Genomic DNA, 17,541 nt, shown 5'->3' on the forward strand with positions numbered 1-17,541 from the left:
TAGAAAATATAAATATAAATAACAAAATCGTAATTTTTAAAAAAAATCAAACTAAATGGGACAAAACATGAAAAAAAACGAAAAATTTAGTTCGGTGGTGCTAATTCAAAAATTGTTTGGACTAAAATGAGAATTTTTAAACAACCAGAGGACCTTTTTACAATTTAATCTTTCTAAATCTGTAACTATTATATCTATATATAGTTTATTGAGATCGAGATGTATTACTCTTTCTTTTTAAATTTCCGTTTGCATTCCAAGAAGTTGACTTTTGTCGCCAATTTTGCTGCTGTTAGATTGTGTTGTAGACGAAGGGACTGGGAAGGGATTCGATTTGGTCATCCTCATAGTCTTCACAAAATCGATCCATAAGGGCGGGAGTTTGGTTGCGTAATCTTCATTTTATGAACCAGTGAACAGTCTATCGAGATTTCATCTAAATCGCAGGACATCGGCCACCACAACATCGAAAATGTTTGCAAATCAGCAGTTAATCGTTCTTTATAAAGCATTAGGATTTATTCGATTTCCTGGTACTAATTTCTATTCGATTTCCTAGTACTCATCAAAAAACGATATTGCAAGGTTAGCATCTCTTTACCTGTAATTTTGCATATCGAAATTTCCGAACACGTTCTTCTTTGTGCGTGTTTGTTACTCTATTGTGGTTCATGAATTTTTTCGCATCTCAATTGGTGAACTGCAGTTATAACTTTTGATTTCAATTTCAAGTTTAACGTCTAATCTGATCAACCAACCTGTAATGTATCTTTGATAAATTGGGATTTTCAGTGGTATGTTTGTTAGTAATGGGATTAGAAATTTCAAATTAAAACCAAAAACAAATGTGTGAAGGCCAATGGTTTTGGGGACCTTTTGTTTGTGGCTAATCTCTATGTCCAATGTCAAGAGTTGGTTGATCTTGTAAAAAGTTAGGATAAATCTTCCTTTTCCCTGACTTTCTATGTTAATTAGTTGTTTTTTTTGGTTATATTTTATTAGGAATTTATTCTTATGCTGTCCCTGACGAAAATTTCTTGTTCCGCCCTTGGTTTGTTGATCTTTTTGGCTTTATATATCATCAGTGAAACTGAAACCTCATCATCTTTGTGCCTTTGCAGTTGTTATAATCTGTTTTCTTGAAAACAAACAAATCATGTCTTTCCTGGAAAAGTTTGGTCACTTAAGAATTCCACTGGAGGAGATAAGAGGAGCAACAAACAACTTTGCTGCAAAATATTTAATTGGGCGTGGTGGTTCTGGAAAGATCTACAAAGGAGTGCTCATCCGGCCAGGAGGCTCTGTCAGGGTCGCATTCAAGTTGCTTGATAGAGCATTCGTCCAAGGATCATCAGACTTCTGGAACGAGATTATCCTTCTTTCTGAATGTAGACATGAAAATATCATAAACTTTGTTGGCTTCTGTGATGAGGGGAACCAGATGATCCTTGTCTACGAGTTTGCAAGAAACGGAAGCCTCGAACTACATTTACGTAGCGCTGACCTCACTTGGTTGAAGCGCCTCCAAATTTGCCTTGGTGCAGCTCGTGGCTTAAGTTATCTTCATAACCAACAGAGAATCATTCATCGTGACTTGAAGAGCGCACATATTCTATTAGACCAAAATTGGCATGCAAAGATAGCTGATTTTCGGTTATCCAAATTTGATCCGGCAAGTATGATGAATGCTTTCCTTTTTACAGATATGGTTGGTACACTCGGCTACATGGATCCTCTGTACATTGAAACTGGTCTTCTAACAAAAGAGTCAGACATTTACTCTTTTGGGATTGTATTAATGGAAGTTCTTTGTGGGAGACGGTTAAATCAAGAGGGGAAAATACTTCTTGGTAATATGATACGCCGCCATTATGAAGAAGGAAAACTTACGGAAATCATAGATCCAATTCTAAGAAAACAAATGAGCGCAGATTCCTTGGATCTTTTTTCTGCTATTGCATATCAATGCCTGAAAACAGAACACAAGGAACGCCCATCGATCATTGAGGTTGTGGAAAAGCTTGAGCAGGTTTTGGAACTTCAACCAAAATTTGAGGAGGCGTTAGCACATCAACAAGTAAGTTACTATATTAATTACACATTTTCGGTTATTATTTCATCAATAATTCATTTAAACATCATATATATATATATATATATATATATATATATATATATATATATATATATATATATATATCTTCCTCTTCCTATTCTAATAAAAGAATAGTTTTATTCTCCTTGTGACATGTGTCACCCTATTAGACATCTTAATTAGTGTATATTCTATTCTTCTTTTGCCATATGGCACCCTATTATGTCTTCTAATTAATACATACCACTTATCAACCTATGGATTTTTCATTTTAAATTTCAAATTTCTCTCTCTAAGTAAATTAAATTAATAACATTAATATAAAATTAATATAAATTATAAAATGATATAATTTCACATATTTATTTAAATCAATGATTATAATTTTATATAACTAAAAAATTTCCTAATTAATAATTTATTTAAAATAATTGATTAATAATTTTAAATTTTTATTATAAAAGTTTAATTAATTTTATAACCGTGGTTCCCACGGGTTATAAACTAGTGCATAATATAAATGACCACATGCAAGATTTTATTATGGGGAGTCGCAAAATCCAAAGTTGCAAAATTGCGAAATACCATGTAAACCTTAACAAACTATTCAAAATCTTTAAACGTAAAAATGTGAAGAAAAGAGAAAGTATAACTAAACACTAAGATTGTGTTGAGTAAGACTACTAAAGTAGGTTATAAAGTTTGCTTTTAAAATAATATTTAAGATAACTTCTTGATAATTTTATTATATTTTTTTCCACAAGTTTGCAAATACATCTTACATGCTCATTTTTCACTAAAAATATACATATAAACATATAATAGTTTTTGTTTTAGGGGAGACCAAACCTTTTTGTTGTGATGTTGTTTATTTTAATTTTTTTAACACCCTTATCAAATAGAAATATAATAAGAGATCAAAATAACCCATATTATAGAAATATAAAATAACGCATATTATAGTTTTTGTCCCTGTGGAATTGGGTAGTCTACCTGCTTAGTCCCTATAAAGAATTTTTAACTCGGAACATCCATGTGGTACGTATTTGTTGCGTTTTTGGTCCCTAATCGATATAAAAAGACTAATTTACCCTTAACAATTTTTTTAACCTTTTAATATTATTTATTTATTAAGAAATATAATGAATTATGTGGGTCCCAACTACCACTTCATGTCCTTGTCCTCCGCCCTCCCCCTTCTTGCTCTATAGTCTATACCAGCATACCACCACCATTGATGAACCACCCTTACTCCTCCCCTTTTCTTGCTATATGCCTATCACCAGTCTCCACAGCTTCTAACAAACACCCGCATCTTCCCCTCCGTCGATTACATCTGATAAGCATAAGATCGTTGGATCTGGATAATTTTTTCATCTACCTTATTATCTAATTTTTTCTTTATTACGTAGTTTATTAGCTACATCTTGTTTATTAGACACTAATATTTTTGCTAAAAGTTATATTTTCAACGTACATACTAAACACAAACTTAATAGTATGGATAAATTACCTAAATCTCCGTACTTATATATGCTGAAAACTTTGTTAGAGTTCAAATTTTTCCCACATCCACACCGCTAAGTTTAAACTTTTGCATACTTTGGTATTATTATTTATTTATATATATTATACTTAAATATGCAATTTTCTTCTACTTTTACACACTTATGAGCAGGGCCGGTCATGGGGATTTAAATATCATCAAAATGCCCTAAACGAGCCACAAAAATGGCCCTTATCGCTATTATAGGTTTTTTATTTTTAAATAAATATATATACATATATAATAAAAAAAAATTAGGCTTCCAAAAAAACTGGGCTCTATGCAGCTGCCCACTTTGTCCCTCCTTCCCTGCCCCCTCATGCTTATGAGTGTGTGACTTGTATTGTTTTGCTTATGAGTGTGTGACTTGTATAGTTTCAAAACATTTGTAAACCTTAAAAATTTATATTTATTTTAAATATGAAAAGAGTAATTACTCCATAAATGGTTAATATTGTATGCAATTTTCTTTAAATTGGCCCCAAGACACCCTGGTGTTTTCATTAAAATTCTTTTAGAGACCTAATGTAATAGAAAAATACATGCAGTAAGACCATGAAACCTTTGACAAAATTTTGATATACAAAAATAACACAAAAAATCAATGAAAAGTAAAAAACAATAAAAACCCGTTAGCCACAAGGCCCACAAAATATTATCAAACATCTTGCACACCACTTTCAAACATGCCACCTCATTATTGTCATTGTAAAGGTTGCAATGCCAATCTATATCTATAGGGTCCATCTTTATAAAACTAAATTATTAGTTATTAGTAAAAGTTATATTTAATTATTAATATTGTATAAATATATTTATATACTTAGAAATATATAAATTCGAATCAAAATTATTAAATTTGTATGTTTAATGCATTAAATTAAATTAAATTAAGTATTTATTATTATTATTATTTAAATACTATATATTTTAGTAATTGTTTATTAATTAAATTATAATCTATTGTATTCATGTTAGTACTGTGTTAAATATTAATTAACTATAAATAAAGAAAATATTTTTTAAAATTATAAAATGTTTCTTGACTTATCATCAGAGATCGTATATGAATGAAAATAGACACTACAATGAGAGTAATTATGAAAAGGGAAATTTCGTATATGGCTTCTTAAACTTCAAAATATTATATATGCCCAACTTAATTTGTAATTATCATATTTTCTCAAACTTTTTTTTAAACATTTATAAAATAGTATAGTCATTTTAAAATCTTATTTTTTTATGAATTGACTATAATACCCTCTATAGAAATCTAAGTTCGAAATACCATATATATCATCATAAACTTCTAAATTATTATATATACCCTGATTATTATTTTAATTTTAATAAACTCATAAATATCAACACATAAGATCAGACTCAAAACTCTAGCAAAAATCAAATTAAGCTATTTAAAAAGAATTAGAATCATTTCTAATTTATCATTGCCCAAAATCACAAAACGAATTCATGACACCAGAAATGTTTATAAAACCAAAATGTTGTTTGCTTATGTTTCTATTTCAACCTTGATTTCATAAACTTGTTATTGGTTTCAAGATTTTTTGAGTATACAGTATTTAGGTTAGCTCCAAGTGAAAAGAGGGACATACATACTCTCTCTCTCTCTCTCTCTCTCTCTCTCTCTCTCTCTATATATATATATATATATATATATATATATATATATATATATTGACTTTTTTTTGTCAATATTAGGTTGCAGATAATTTGAAAGACAGACGAGAAGGTGAAGAGGACTTCAAGGTAATGAAATTGAAATTTTAAACATAATTATAATAACTTGTTTTCTTCTTTCCTTTAAAAATACTATAAGCGAAATTCTAAAAGTGAGGTGCCGGGTCCAAAACCAACATACTTCCTTGAACTTTGTCGTTTAACAATTTTCATCTAACATGATAACTTTGAGGTGGGTGTGTTGTGAGGTTTCAAGGGTAACAAGCGCACTTGCACGCACACACAAACACATCACCACTAGAAAATCAACACCAACCACAATCATAACCCAACGGAAAATCATTAGCTGCAAAACAAGTTTAGTTTTTATTATGGAAAATTAGCTATATACTTCTAGAATTTTGATACGAATCGGGAGAGATGGGGTAGAGTTTATAAGAGACGCAACGCATGGGGGTGATTATTAATTATTTAAAGTTGATTATAGACTTTATCTTTGTGATTAAGTTTCCTAGTATTGTGATTTTCGTTTATGTTTAAATAAGGGTTAGGGCCTGCTTGGGTGGAGGCATGAATTAAGTTCTTTTGTAGTCTTTCTGTTTGGAGATCCCTCCGAATCTCGAACTATCAGAACCCCATTGTTGATTTCCTTTAAGCATTAAGCTAATAGTAATTGGAGTTTTGATTCGGTTCTTATCAAAATTTATTGAGATATTTAACAAATAATTATACATTACTAATTAGTAAAAATCTTAGTAAAAATATTCTTACGACAAAACTGTGGACAATAAAATGATATTTTTTACCGTCACTATTCTGGATAATATATTTGTCGTTGCACAACCGCTAAAAGTTTGTCGCCACTTTGTGGTTGGATTGAACCTTTTTCTTTTGTCAACAATCTGACATTAAGGTGCTGTTTTTTTCGAAGCGAAAACAACTGAAGTCTACAGACCACATCTGCAACCCTCTGCAGTAGAAGAGGTGGACCAAACGACTATAGCCTGTAATAAAAAGTTTGTTTTTAACCTCTACAGACTGCTGCAATAAACTGAAATTAACTATATAATAGTTAAAAATAAATTTAAATAAAAAATTTATTTAGTTTAATCATATGCAAATCAGATATAAAGATCATTATGATGATATGAATTTTCAAGAGGTTTATATAAAAGAATTAAACATAATATTTGCTTAATAACAATAAATAAATTGTTAATTTAGCTAAAAACATGTTCATTTTTGTTAAAATTTTGAAGACGGTGATTATTTTTCCAGTTAACTTCAATAAATTTAGTAATTTTAATGACTACCTTTATAATTTATGAATATTTGGTTATTGACAATATAACACAAAAAATATTTATATGAAATTTATCTACGGATTTGAAATTATGTAAAATATGCTTCAATTGTTTATAATATTCTTCAAATATTATTAAAATAATAAACATATTGTTGAAAAAAAGTTTAAAACAAATCTAAGTTGAATAATATAACTTAAAGTAAGTGAGAAGTGATTTGAAAAGGATGGTCCAGCGTTGCACCGTGCAGCACACATGTAACAATTTTTGAGTTAGAAGTCTTCCAAAAAACAAATAGCTGCAAAAGACCAAGTGTTACGCGTGTGCTACGCGGCGCAGCAAGAAGTGGTTTTTCCGAAAAAAAAACAAACAAACAACACCTAAGTTTGAGTCATAATTAATTGCAAATTGTTTCATTTATCCCTTTTGTAGAATGACCTTATTTTACAAAATAATATATTTACTTACAAATTATAATGTCATAATATAATATAGACAAAAATGCTAAAACGGTCCCTAGTATGCATTTTTTTCTAAGTTTTGGTCTAAACCCTGATTTTTTTTGGATGAGTGGTCATTTTGAGGTAGTTTAGTGGGGTATTTGGTTCCTCTGAATACTGAAATGACTGTAATACCCTTGGGGTATATATTTTCCATTTTTTTTTAAATCTAATACTTATTAGTTTTTTAATAATTAAAAATAAGATGGCCTCTCTCTCTCTCTCTCTCTCTCTCTCTCTCTCTCTCTCTCTCTCTCTCTCTCTTACCCTTAGAATAACGACTCTCAAACCTGAACTACCATCCTCTACTATATTCAAAACTCATACACTAAATTCACTTTAAAACCCACCAGCAATCCTATTTTTGCAACCAAAGAACAATTCAGATCGATTTTTGTCTCTATAAGTTTGGTTATGAAATCAGACATAGAATACACACACAAGATCTAGATCTGGTGACTCTACCTTCGATCATCACCCCATGGTGACTACCTCCGATCTCCACCCTGCAAATTTCGTCTTTATCATAACACTCATAAGAACCTAATGTGTAGAGACCAAAATGACCCAGAAAATACAAGTAAAAGTACATAGATAAGGTAGCGCATTCTGAATCAAAATATGTAGATTTATGATCTTCTCATTGTTGTTGCCCGTAGATCACCATCTCTCATCGGAAATCGCATACCGTTAGGGTTCATACTCGAAATAAGTATGTATGTGTGTGTTCATCCATTAAACCCATCCTCTACTTCTTCTTTATGGTTTTCCAGTCAACCACATGAACTCATATCATCTATTACAAGGAACAACAATGGTGAATTGCTGAAGGAAGCTCATTTCTGCAAGATTAATAACCTTGAAGATTTCTCGATTTCTGCAAGATTAACAACCTCGATGTTACTCGATAGCGGAACTATGTCGTCTTGTGTTTCCTCAAGATCGTCGTATGTTGGCCGGAGCTCAAAACGAAGGGTGTTTTTTAAGTTGCTTTTTCTGTTAGATACATTAAATTCGTCGTAATCAGGTCAAGGCCTCAAATTTTCGAAATAAATCTCATCAAAGTTGATTATGTGCTTTTAATTTTATGTGTTTGTATGTTTAATCCTCAGAAAATGGTTGTGATGGTGATAACATGTGAAGGGTTTGGAGTCTGAGTTGTAAATGAAGGGTTGGGAGGAAGATGATGGTGGTGGGTGGTATTGTTTTTAGTGTGTGTGTGTGTGAGAGAGAGAAAGAGAGGGGAGGTGGGATCCTCTTAAGTTTTAATTATTAAAATAAATACATAAGTATTAGATTTTAAAAAATTGAAAGAAAAATAGAAAATAAATACCCCAAGGGTATGGATGAACGTTGATAGATTTTGATTGATTTGATTTTTTATTAATATACAAAAATAAAATAAGAATGGGAATAATAGGAATAATAAAATTAAGTTAAAGTAAAATATCATATTTGTAAAAATGAATTTAAAATGATTAGAAAAAATTTAAAATGATGGGATGTTTGAGTGATTAATGGGAATGTGGTGCATTTGGTAAAAGAATTGTTAAAGTAAAAAAAAAATGATTGATTATACCCAATTCAACTTTAGCTTTTTGTGAAATAAATAACAATTAATTGCTATTTATATTAGGCCCGAAACCTAATGTTGTGAAGAATTAAAGAAGCTTTTGAAAATGAAACAGAAAAACCTAAAAATGTAAAAGAATATGTTTTCTAGGAAGCCTAAAAATCAATCAACCTTATACTTTATAGAATGTAGATAGGTTGGCCTTCGGCTTTCCTTCAGTACCACCAATTACATGGCTTTGTCATGGCCGATACCGGGAAATCTGAAGTCGTGTCGGGTTAAAGGAACGCCGCTCCCTTCTTCTCTTTTTTTTCTTGACTTTATTTGACCACTATATTTTAACCAAATTATTTTCTATATAAACCACTCTTAGCCTCTTCATAAATGTAATAAACTTTCTAAACATATATTTTTAAATTTTGTGGGATGAGAGAGTTTCATTGCATGTGCTTAGGGTTGGGAGGTAGGAAGTGAGATGAGAGATAAAAGATTAATGTGTAGCCTATGTGGCGTTAGAGTTGGGACCAACACGCCCTTATGCAAATTTCATTAGATTGCACAATATTCTAGGGTGAATTGTTACGGTCAGAACCGATTAGGTTTTTTGTCCTCTGCTTGTGTGGCTTGTCGGACTTAAGGCATATGTTATATTAAAATAATTGTTGTTGAAAATTGATATTTCCATCAAATAAATAATTTCGAATTAATTATAAGAGTTTATGAATGTTTATTAAAATCAATCTTTAATAAATAATTAATTTTATCAAGTTGTTGTTAGTGTAACCCTTAATAATCATATATTATCTAGCAATATCATTATATAATGATTCTTGGACATATAGATCTTTTATGTTCCACATAACATTTCTATATGTTGTTGGTACTCTTAGATTATCTAAGAGTACACTAAAGTTATATATTAACTTGTGTTATTCCATCAATGATGGGAAATGCATCATGAATGCATAACCATACTTAACACCAAATCAAAATCAGATAGGCATTTGAATAACTGACCCTACCCTAAAGCAATATTCAAACAAGAGCATGCAGAAGAGCTAAATCAAAGATTCTAAGCCTATGCAATTCAAGTTATGTGCAACTTAAGGCATTCATTTTATAAGTTGCCAACATCAATCCTAATTGTTCACTTCTACCAGACATGCTATTGATCTATTGGCGTATAATAAGCATATGATGCATATAGCACATAAAACACATAATACATTTACTCTTATCCAGGCAGTTCTAGCATGCAATTACATCTAATAGTTAAATTTTCTATCATGCATAATCAAATAACTGCACTTTAAAGTCGACTTAGGTCATAGAACAATGTTCGTAATCCTAGAGCAACAATCAAACAAGAACATGCAATGTGACAAAGTTCACATTCCTAACCCAAATGTTTTTGATAATTATTTGTAGGAAAAAAGTTTTCTTTCAAAATGTGTCATTTGAAAAAATGTTTTAAAAATTTTGAGCTTTTGGTTTGAGTTCAGACACACAAATCCTTCAAACCATGTTCAGATACCAACTTATAACATTCCAATTTTTAAAAATAACTAAAAAATTAATGTGATTAAAACTCATCATAATTTAATTGACAATTCCTTTGTAAATCTCATAAAACATAACTCGTTCGTTTGCAAAGAAACAACTTTGAATAACTCAAGTATTAATCCAACATGAATATTTTTCTTAAATAATCATATTCATTCAAAACATAAAAGCAGAAGTTGTAAATAGTCATAAAAGTCTTATACAATCTTGTGCGATCCTAGAGCAACAATCAAACAAGAACATGCAGTGTGACAAAGTTTACATTCCTAACCCAACTATTTTTGATAATTATTTGCAGGAAAAAAGTTTTCTTTCAAAATGTGTCATTTGAAAATTGTTTTGAAAATTTTGAGCTTTTGGTTTGAGTGCAGACACACACAAAATGTGTCTGAATCCTTCAAACCATGTTCTGATACCAACTTATAACATTTCATTTTTTTAAAAATAACTAAAAAAATTAATTTGATTAAAATCATCATAATTTAATTGACAATTCCTTTGTAAATCTCATAAAACATAACTCGTTCGTTTACAAAGAAACAACTTTGAATAACTCAAGTATTAATCCAACATGAATATTTTCTTAAATAATCATAATATTAAATCCTTTTCATACTTTATTCAAAGCATAAAAGCAGAAGTCGTAAATAGTCATAAAAGTCTTATACAATCTTGTGCGATAAACATGCACACGTACCAATACATACAAACATACATAAATAGATAATCAGATACATACACACATACATATATACATTCTGAATTCAAATGAATTATATTTACTCACTTTCTATGTGTTTGTTAATTGTTACTTGTCAATAAGCAGCATGTTATAGTGAGGAGGATAGCGACCCCGATCGGAAATTGATTCCTTAAGCCATGTTTTGGACCGGATTTTTTGAGTTGTGTGTGATCTTGTGTGTATAGTAATATTACAATAACCAAGGAATTTTAACTTTTATTTTTTAAATTTCAACTTGGCAGGTGAAAACGATGGAACATATGAAGATCCCATTAAAAGATATAAAGTCAGCAACTCATGATTTTCATGAGCATTTTAAAATTGGAAGAGGTGGATTTGGGGAAGTATACAAAGCAGATCTCTTCCACTTCGATTTCAGAAAATACATTGCAGAGAATAGATTTCAAAGGCTTTCTTTGGCAGAACCCTCAGACTACCCAAAAAGACAAAGCACAGTTGCTATTAAGCGGTTAGATCGTAGATATGGACAAGGACCTGCACAGTTCTTGCAAGAACTCTCGATGCTTCCATATCTTACACACAAAAACCTTGTCACACTTGTTGGATTTTGTGATGAAGATCGTGAGAATATTCTTGTTTATGAGTATGCCCCAAATGGAAGCCTCCATGATCATATTCATAGTTCTAATACCACAAATAGTCATACATGGGCAAGACGTCTTCAGATTTGCCTCGATGCTGCCTCTGGGCTTGAGTTTCTCCATAATGGTATTGGAGAACATTATAGGATAATACATCGAGATATAAAGAGCTCCAACATTTTATTAGGCCAAAACTACATTGGTATGATTAGTGACTTTGGGTTGTCAAAAATTGGTCCTGCCAATCTAGAAGCCACCTTTGTGATGACTCAAGTTGCTGGCACACCACTATATATAGATCCACAATATCAAAAAACAGGTTTGCTAACAAAAGAGTCTGATATTTATTCGTTTGGGGTGGTTTTGTTTGAAGCATTGAGTGGAAGGTTGGTTCATTTCCAAAGGTCTAAAGATGACCCAGAATTTCTGCTCAAGATGGCTAAACGTTGCTTCGAGAAAAAAATTATCAATGAGATTATCGACTCGAAGTTCAAGAAAGAATTCGAGAAATCCGGCTCTTCCATTCTAGATGACGAAACCTGCCCAGATTCCATAAAGATATATGCATCAATTGCATATAAATGTTGCAACGAAAAACGAGAGGACCGTCCTACAATAGCTGAAGTCGTGAAAGAACTTGAGAAAGCATTGAAGTCTCATGTAAGTCATTAGTTTTATAAGAGCATCTCCAATCCTATTCTCCATTTTCACTCCATTTTTGCCACCATTCTTCTCCAACCCCACCACATTTCTTACTCCAGTTTTGGGGAAATGAATAGTATTACTAAAAATATGGAGTAACACTATTCATTTCCCCAAAATCGGAGTTGAAGTTTCAGTTATCGATTTAAATCCCTGACTTTTTATGTTTATACATTTCTAGTTTTTTTTAATCTTCTAGTTGTACATTAACTGCAATAATTAATATTTAAATATGTTAAATTATATTAATTAATCTTAAATATAAAGTTTAACTAACAGTTGACAAATTTTCGTCATTAAATTCATAATTATTTAAAATCCATATAATTATATGTAAACAATTTATTTTGTGATAACATAATTTACAATATTATTGTAATGAAGAAAAGATAGAATATACATACATACATACATATATATATATATATATATATATATATATATATATATATATATATATATATATATATATATATATATATACTAGAAATTTACTTTTTGGGGTAACAAATGTGTAAAAAATGGATTAAGGTTGGCGATGAAACACTATTTACCCCAATTTTTTGGGAAATAAATGGAGATGGGTTGGATATGGTTTAACAACTATTGATCTGTGAGATCAGTTAACAACTCTTGATCATAAATATAATTCATTTTATTAGTTTAGGTTCTATTTTATTTTGTGAGGATAAATTAACATGATAGTTATAACGAAAATAAAAGTAGAGGGTATTTGGCTAAGCCAATCGTATAAGATCCATCAAATGAAAAGTGGAATGGGCAATTATGCAGGTAAACCGGGTGGAGGCCTTTAGAATAACACTTGGCGACATTAGATCTGCTACAAATGATTTCCGTGATAAAATAGAGCAAGGACCAATAGGCGAGGTGTACTGTGGAGAACTTCAGTACTTAAAGGGACATGGCACAGTTACCATAAAGCGGCTCTGTCCTTCAGTGGATTCTTCTGGAGAAGAATTTGTTAAGGAGATTGCAAGACTTTATAGTTATAGCCATGAGAATGTTGTTCCGGTTTTAGGATTTTGTGAAGAAGGGACTGAGAGGATCATTGTTCTTGAGCATATGGTTAAAGGAAGTTTAAAAGATCATCTAACCAACACTAGTCTGATGTGGAAACAACGACTCAAGATATGCATTGATGCTGCATATGGGCTAGCTTACATTCATAGTCATGCTGAGACAGAACAGATGATTCATGGTGACTTAAAAAGCAGTAGCATTCTACTTGGAGATGACTGGAAAGCTGCTATTTCTGATTTCATCATTTTCAAAGGTGCAGGCACTTTAGGTTATCTTGATCCACTCTATCCCAACACAAGTTCCCTTACACTGGAATCGGATGTTTATTCTTTTGGGGTTGTTTTATTTGAAATCTTATCTGGGAGATTGGCAACTGAAACGATTATAATTGATCAGCAACTGCCACTTGGTGAAGTCCCAAATGTTGAACCTCAACTTATAAACAGTGCAAGAGGTTCAGGCGATGACGAGCGAATGATTTTTCTTGCAAATTGGGCAGCAAAATGCTTCAAAAACAAAAAAGTAGAAGATATTATCTTTCATGCTATAAAGAAAGAAATTGACCCAATGTCCTTGGTGATATTTTCAACGATTGCAAACCAATGCTTGAGGGAACAACGGACTGATCGCCCAACAATGACTAAGGTTGTAGAAGAACTTGAAAAAGCCCTTGATTGCCAAGTAAGTTCACTTAATTAATGAGTAGATGAATTAGAACATATGGCTTAGGGTTAGAAAGGAGGGTTTCTTGAATAATATATTTTCATCTTTCACATATACACAGGATGAGTGGGAATGGGAGCAAAAACTACCTACGGATTATAAAGAAATAATCCAGATGTCAAAACGTCCGGTGGCATCTACAATCAGAAAGAAGGATATCCATTCCCTCCTGTCATCGGGAATGCTACTTCACAACGAAAAAGTAGAGTCCCTTAAATCGTTTATGTATCTTCAATTGATTGCTTTATGAACTATGCTTTCCATAAACAAATTAATTTTCACTCACTCGTTTTCCACTTTTTATTGTCTTTTACGGTAATAGTGGTTTTCAATAAGCATGGATGGAGCAAGAAATGAAATGGCATCTGCAAAAACATTTTCATACGGTGATGTTTCTTCTGTGAAGTGGAAATCTGGACAAAAATACAGGTTCTATATATAAACTTTTTAGTCAAGTCGTTTTACTAAGAATCCTCTACTTGGTGTAGCCTTGTGGCATACAGCTATCTTTTATGAAATGAAACTTATAATACCCAAGGATTTTAATTAGTAGCAAATCTCATATGTACATTTTGAGGAACTACCGACACTTGTTCCTTTTTACAATTTCGGTAGGAAAATGTGAATAATAAGAATGATCAATGGCTAGGAAAAAGGGTGGATTAATTGTATTATAAGATATATCAATATCATATAGAGTTGTTATATAGTTATATGCATGTGCAGATTCCCAAAGGTCGCAAGGATACCTGATATCTCAAATCTCAATATCAAAATTAAGATAAAAACTCAATTTCTAACTCCAGAGATGATGTATGGAGCTTACCTGGTGTTCAAGTTTTGTGATAAAAGAAAGGTTTCTAGCAGGCCGTTATACGTGAACCTAAAATATAAGAAGGCAGGTGAGACCTTAAGTGCATATTTTGCAGAGTGGGAAGTTGGAACTGAGTGGTTGAAAGTCAAACTGTTCCAATTTTCGAGTAATAATGGAAGTATCGATGTTGAGATTCTACTAGAAAGCTTGTCTCAGTATTATTGTGGCAGAGGGGCCATATATATTGAAGGCATAGAGTTTCAGGCCATTCGAAGTGTAAGTCCAATGATGCATGCTTCTTTCATGCTTATATTTATGGAAAAGATATGTGAATATGTCATAACATGGTCATTTAACTGTGTATAGGTTGACTTTGAACATAATAACGAATTGAAGGATGGAACAAACAGTGAAGGAGTTTTGATCAATACACAGTTGGACATGGACTGGGTGGAAAAAATGGTATATCATTATGAAAAAATTATCAGGAGGTATGGGAAGAATGTCCATGTTGCCAATGGAATTGATAATAAAGAGGTGATTTATCGCCTTCTTTCTGAGGGAATTCATATTGACAAGGGTGAAAAGGTCTGATTTCCTTTCTTTTTTATGTACAAAAACTAGGCAAACCCTACAAATTATCATTCCCCTACCACCAACTTACTGTAGTATCATAATGACAAACTTGCAACTCTATGATGAACAGTTTTTCTCACTAAGCAAAGTGAACATGAAGAATTGCCACATGCTAAGGGCATCATCAGTTATATACAATTCCTTAAACTTAAGGTTCAGCACGCCTCCAACTGGATTAAGGTTTGCTTTTTTGAACTGTCTTAATTACTCCTTTCATCTCAAGTCATATTTATGTATATGCATGTGTACTTCATGTTAAATATTTTTAACTATTTTTATTTGATATATATAGACCTAGAAAGAGAGATAATTATTAGCTTATATATTATGAAATGACTAATTAAAAGAGTTAATATAGGTGCAGATTTGCAAAGGTTGCAAAAATTCTGTCTCACCAGGATTTCCGTATCAAATGTGATATAGAGACACAAATGCTCTCATCAGATACGACCTACGCTTGTTTCCTAGTGTTCAAACTTTCAAAAAAATGTCGTGGGCTCAAGTGCCCAGTGAAAGCACGTGATCTAGTACCCCATAGAAAGGAAAGAACCAAAATCATTTCTTTCAGGTACCCAAGCACAGTGAATTCAGACAAAATCAAATGGATTCCAGAACAGAGAGAAGATGGATGGATGGAGGTTAAAGTGTGGGAATTTAACGTTGATAGCACGCATAATGATGAGTTTGTTCCTATGGATTTGAAGCTGACATGTTTTGAAGGAAATATGTCTGGTCTTATTGTGTATGGCATTGAGTTCCGTCCTATAGCGTAAGTGTATATTAAGTAACATTTATACATGTTCTTCTGAGTTTATGGTAATCTGTTATTACATCTTTTGTGCTTTTATATTAACTTAATATAGGCTCAATAGAAGATAGTTCCTCAATATATACTAGGCAGCGCATAGCTAGTTGCATGTCTATACAGACAAACCGAACCGGTTAAAAAACCAAACTAAAAAACAAATTTCTTTTTACAAAATTCACCTTGGCATGTACGCACGTATGGCGGGGCATGACTAGTCAACAGGTCCAACAAGCCATGCATGTGGGCTTCATACAAACTCATTTTTCTAATGTTTGTTCGGGCCTTAACTGGGCTATACACAAGTTTTGATTTTAGACTAGCACGACCTATATTCAAGCCACTCTTTGGATGGGTTCTGGTGCTTTTTCGTTCAAAAAACTAGTTTATCTCGTATACAATGTGTATTTCATCTATTTGTGTGTTATATGCTATAACATAGTACTCTCCTATAGTAATTTGTGTAATCAAAATATATAATAACATCATACTTCCATTTATTTATACTCTTTCATGTTTCATAGTTTTGGGTCTTATATACCATTGTAAAATTCTATACTGCGGTAAGTGTTCAAGAACGGAAGGGGCATAAGAAAGACATATATGTATACCAAATAAATGACTGAATAAGTATTGCATAAAAGACATTACTTCTGAAGGAGTATAAAAGACAGTAATTATAGGTAAAATAGTGTTACGTGCATATATTTCGATTGTATTATGCATATGTGTTGTTATATGTAGCCCATTTGTTAGCCTAGCTTGTTAGTTAGCCCATTGTATTGTGTGCAACTCATTATCTTGTATCTTGTATATAATTCAATCGAATGGTTGTACACTAATTATGAGAAAATGCAAATTGTAACATTGAATTATATACAATATACAAGAGAATGGGATTCATAGAATGTAATGGGCTAACTAACAAGCTAAGAAATGGGCTACGAATAACTTATACATAAACTATGACAATATACATAATACAATCTAAGGGGCTGTTTGATTTAAGTCTGACCGAGTCCGGTCAGACAAAAATGTCTTACTCGGTCAGATCAATGTGAGTCAGTGTGTTTGATATGTAGAATAAGACCATGAGACTCGGTCAGCACCCTCTGACTCGGTAAGTGAAATGAAAGTAGCTGACTCGGTCCTCTTTGTTTTCTTCACAGTTTTACCCTTTGCATCACACATCCA

The 17,541-nt window shown here is 31.8% G+C and overlaps 1 protein-coding gene across 3 annotated transcripts; it reads left to right on the forward strand.

Moving 5' to 3' along the window:
* Positions 1-240: 240 nt before the first annotated feature.
* Positions 241-16,374, forward strand: LOC145052626 (uncharacterized). 3 transcript variants are annotated; one of them, XM_079000469.1, is made up of 11 exons: positions 241-585; positions 1,122-2,077; positions 5,364-5,411; positions 11,267-12,286; positions 13,121-14,050; positions 14,154-14,294; positions 14,415-14,521; positions 14,819-15,182; positions 15,273-15,494; positions 15,613-15,722; positions 15,901-16,374. In XM_079000469.1, the coding sequence occupies exons 2-11, from the start codon at positions 1,157-1,159 to the stop codon at positions 16,313-16,315; spliced, it is 4,278 nt and encodes a 1,425-aa protein (XP_078856595.1). In that variant the 5' UTR covers positions 241-585; positions 1,122-1,156; the 3' UTR covers positions 16,316-16,374. The 3 variants fall into 3 exon arrangements, with proteins under 3 accessions (XP_078856595.1, XP_078856597.1, XP_078856596.1); XM_079000471.1 differs by lacking the exon at positions 5,364-5,411; XM_079000470.1 differs by lacking the exon at positions 241-585 and having other exon boundaries at positions 592-2,077.
* The last annotated feature ends 1,167 nt before the right edge of the window (positions 16,375-17,541 follow it).

Source organism: Lactuca serriola, chromosome 5 (assembly GCF_051521515.1).
Source record: "Lactuca serriola cultivar US96UC23 chromosome 5, Lser_US96UC23_V15, whole genome shotgun sequence".
In the NCBI taxonomy this organism is placed as follows: domain Eukaryota; kingdom Viridiplantae; phylum Streptophyta; class Magnoliopsida; order Asterales; family Asteraceae; genus Lactuca; species Lactuca serriola.